At 47.2% G+C, this 4241-nt stretch overlaps 2 protein-coding genes across 4 annotated transcripts in view; both read right to left on the minus strand.

Annotated features, from left to right (window-relative positions):
• zfp36l2 (zinc finger protein 36, C3H type-like 2) overlaps positions 1-1085 on the minus strand; it is a 3591-nt gene extending 2506 nt beyond the window's left edge. The window contains 2 exon segments of the mRNA XM_019882019.1: positions 1-471; positions 579-1085. The exon segment at positions 1-471 is cut by the window's left edge and continues 50 nt beyond it. Of these exon segments, the coding sequence (XP_019737578.1) occupies positions 1-471; positions 579-671 (564 nt within the window). The 5' untranslated portion in view covers positions 672-1085.
• Positions 1086-2619: 1534 nt separating this feature from the next.
• Positions 2620-4241, minus strand: part of thada (THADA armadillo repeat containing) — a 79908-nt gene continuing 78286 nt past the window's right edge. For all 3 annotated transcript variants that reach the window (XM_019882018.1, XM_019882017.1, XM_019882016.1), the window contains 2 exons: positions 3745-3920; positions 2620-3422 (listed from right to left, as the gene is read on the minus strand). In XM_019882018.1, coding sequence (XP_019737577.1) covers positions 3087-3422; positions 3745-3920 — 512 coding nt within the window. In that variant the 3' untranslated portion in view covers positions 2620-3086. The remainder of the gene's footprint in view (positions 3423-3744; positions 3921-4241) is intronic.

Here is a 4241-nt window from a genome sequence, read left to right on the forward strand (position 1 = left end):
GTGGAAGGTGCGGCACGGCTCCGTTTTGTACTTGGGGTGGCGGGACAAGCTCCTGAGCTCGTGGTAGCCGTGGGCGAACTGACACTTCTCGCCGTACTTGCACGAGCCGTTCTCCTCGAAGGGTCGACACAACTCGGTCTTGTAGCGGGTGGAGTTGATCTGAGAGCCGGCCTTCTGCTGCAGCACGGCCCGCTCTCCGCTCTCGCTGTACGCGCGGTCGCGGAACTTGTTTTCCTTGTTCATGAGAGTGGTCGTTCCGCTCGGCGTGTTCTCCTTCAGGCTGCTGTAAGAGGAGCTCATGGTGTACTTGTTGCCGTTGTTCATCGCCTCCACGTTGCTGGTGGAGTTTCGACGGAAAAATCCCGGTGTGAAGGGGCCGCAGGAGCCCGCAGAGGTAACCGGGGCTCCGACCGCCTTCTTGTCCAGCATGCTGTTGATGTGAAGGGCGTTCATGTTCGTGCTTTTATCCTGCTGCGGGAGAGAACGGCCGACATGTTAGCGATGCACTCCACTCACATGGCATTGGGTTGCAACTTGTTGCGATATGCATTCATCTCAAATCAAGCGAGCAGCCGTACCTTGTAAAGAATGTCCATGTCGTAGAAGGCGGACAAGACGGTCGCAGACATGTCGTCGTTTCCCCAAATTTGCTGGTGCACTCCTTCTTTCATGGAGGAACGAGCAGGCTGCACTGCGACGAGCGCTGGTTTGTGCCACGACTGCTTTTTGGTTGAGGGGAAATGATCTGGAAAGTTGCTTAAAAACAACCGGCGGACTTTATACCCGACGAAGGCAAACGAGAATGGGGATTTTTTTTTTTTTGTGTGTTGTTGAGTAGTAGATGGATGTGATTCCTTCCACTGAAGAAGCGTTGAGCCAAAAGTACTTCACTGCGGGCTCAAGCCCCTTTTTGCGGACTATAAATGCCTGCCGGTGGCCGGGGAGGGGCGACGTGAGCTAAGTCGTAGAAAACTTTGGCCTGAGCCACCTCCTCTTTTCCGTCTTCTCGTTTGAAAAAACATCCATTCACCGGTTGGTCGCCTATTCTTTGACACCACGCCTTGAAATTCAACCCCAAAGCCACTCCCCTTTCACCGTCCATCACCACAACCCTCAAGTTTTGTTTTTTTTTTTTATTTTGTTTTGTTTTGCTGTTTCAAACACACGCCACATCCAAATTAAGGGAGATTGGACTTCAATTGAAACCACCACATCTTCCTCCTTAATTCTAGGGAGCTACGATCGGGATTATAGGAAATGTACCCTCACACATACAGCCTTCCTGCAAACCTGTGGGGTTTTAACCAGCATAAATGCAGCTCCCCCCCTCCCACTTGATTTGGAAGCATGCGCATGCATTTGTAATGGAAGGAAACTGCCTCACCCTTGCGCTCTTTCCCTGTGGATAGGGTGAGACCGCAAGTATGAACGGAGGGAGTCCAGGCAGAGTGCAGGGCAATTTTTAGCATTTACCCGTTGCATAATCCACGAAAGAGGGTAACGGCAGCCTGTTTCATTCTATGGGCGAATTTGACCGTCAGAACTAACGACAAGACCAACTTTTGTATTTTTCCGCACAGTAACTTTTAATACTAAAATGTAGTACGGGCATCTGTGATTCCGACAGTTCAGTAAAAATAAAAGAACGACTGTGGTTAAGAACTCCCCTTCCCCCCCAGCAGTCTCCCTTCTTCAAACTTGTTTTTCAGAGTCTGGGAGCACAAGAGTGAAGGAATGTGGTTTCGAAGTGAAACAACAGTGTAACACTGCCCCCTGGAGAGCGTGTTGGGAACTGTCATCAAAGAAACCAGTGCGCCCCCTGCTGAGCAAGATATTGCACGGCGACAAACCACGACACTATTTTTAGTGCGTGTGCGTGTGTTGTTAAACTCAAATAGGATCTTGTTCAGCATGAAGACAGCAATAATCTGCCTCATGTCTCAACATGATGTGGCCCTACTGTGACAGCTGGCTGTGCATTTGGTACCTGGGTCTTCATTAGGGACCAATTCTATCCAAAAACGCAATATACCATATCATCTGGAGCAGTTCAGAACCACTACGGTAGTCAGGAAGCAAACAGCACCTCTCGAACTTCGATAGTTGCCACTCGAACTGTGACCCTCCGGTTCCAAAGCCATCACGCTTAGAAGATGAATTACTGAATGATCCCTTGAAATGTCCATTTCACAAAACACAGAGGAACCTCTCTAAGTTGGTAGGGAATAGATACGACTGGGTGTAAAATGCACAGCGCGCTACCAGAAATTACTGGTTTCTGCAACACCAGTAACCATTATAGCCTTTTAATTTAGGACCATAATTGCAAAATAGGATCTAAAAATATATCCAGTTATTTTTCAGTCTCTGACATGATTTAATATTCTCTCAAGAGTTGATGAAGGGAGAGAGGTGAAGGAAAGAGAAAGCAGGCAGGGGAAAAAAAATGACATAAGAGTTTGGAATCTACTATAAGCACCCTAAAAATAGGCTCCAAGCTGCTCCAGGACCATTTGCCCCATTTACTCTCTGCAGTCGAGATAAACAGTTTAATTAAAGGACAGTCATGGTGAAGTTCTTGAGAAATCCATTGAATGTGTTCTTGTTCACAGGAACCGCTCCAAATCAGACAGCTCTCTTTTTATTGGGGCGTGTTGAGCAGTTCCAAAACATTACGTCAGGTTTACCGTAACAAGGAACATGGATACCAGGGAGGGAGAAGGGTTAATGTGTATGCGGCCACCGTGAAGATACACGGGCACACATGTACACAGACAGTATCGTCTATTGTGCTGTCCTCTACATTATGTAAGGGAAGGACAGAACAAAGTCCAATTGGATGGATTATTAAACACGAGGGAAGTCAAGTCAGTCAAAGTAGACTTGCAATGTGTGACTTGAGTGGAAGCCGCTCCAAATGTATCTCTCAAAATGGTCAATTTCAGACATCAGCTAACAACAGGCAAAAAATAAAAATAAAGAAGAGGAAAGCAGATGATAAAAATAAGATGATTAAAAACACTTTGTGAGGTGTCACTTTCATATCACACCAGAAAATGTCTCCCGATTTTTCCAACGTTGCAATATTATTCAATTTCTCCTTTCAGGGTGTCCAGCACATCCAGAGCCAGAGTGGCCCTCTGCTGCTGCAGTACCAGTCGGGCGTGTTCCATGGGGCAGGAGAACTGGGGCAGGACTGGGAGGGAATCCAGGGCTTGATTGGAGCTCACCAGTTTGGCTCGGGCCTTGAAGGCCAATGTGTCAATTTGGTGAGCCTGCTCCTGGTCGGTACGTCCTGAGTCTCTAGTCTGCTGGGAGCTAAGAATGAGGGAAATGAGGTGTCTGTGAAGCAGCGTCACCCACTGGACTGGCTCGGCCCACAGGTTAAGGTTGCCCTTTTCAAACAGGAAATCCTCTTCATCCTATTCAATCAAAACAAATTGGTCCGTGAACACGATGACATGAGCAACCTCCACTGGTTTTTAACACGTCCAGCGCATATTGACAAACAGTCGCACATATTTGTGTCTTTAGTCACATGCACAAAGGTGCAGAACAAGCCAAAAGGCAGAACAGGGACAAATGAGGCAGGGAATCTGCAGACACTAAAATCAAAAGAGTGAAGGGAGGGGCTGAGCTGCTCTGAACAAGCTCTTCAATCCAATCAACTACTGTACTACTTGGTGGAGACATTCCCACGAAAATGATAAAGAAATTATTATTATAATTTTTTTTTTGTTTTACCAGACTGGAGGCATCATCTTCACATGCCTTCTCGTTGCCTTCTTCTTCTCCCAGCAGCCACTCTGTCAGAGCGACGACGCCTGCTGGTACCTGCTTCCACAGTTCGAAGAGGCGACACAAGAGACTCACACCAACGTCCAAGGCCACGGGGGGACACACCGTCACGCCTGCAACATCTGTTGAACCAAAAGTCGGGGACACTGAAACATGTCACAATCATACATGGCAATGGCGAGTGATGAAAAAAGCGGAAGGGGCGTGGCCTGGACGGGGGCGTGGCCTGGACGGGGGCGTGGTTACTTACAAAAGTGGCACTAAACATGCTGAAGATGAAGTGTATTAAATTTACAGTTTGAAAATTGAACAAAAAAAAATCCCAAGATCGCCACTATTCTTTCAAGTGAAAATTTGTACAATTTTGCCTATGCATTCCTGGTGAGCACCAATATGTAACTCCAAATTTGCTGCTCAAAATCAAAACTAAAAAAGTAAACACA

Source organism: Hippocampus comes, unplaced genomic scaffold (genome assembly GCF_001891065.2).
Source record: "Hippocampus comes isolate QL1 unplaced genomic scaffold, H_comes_QL1_v1.1 scaffold36, whole genome shotgun sequence".
NCBI classification, from domain to species: domain Eukaryota; kingdom Metazoa; phylum Chordata; class Actinopteri; order Syngnathiformes; family Syngnathidae; genus Hippocampus; species Hippocampus comes.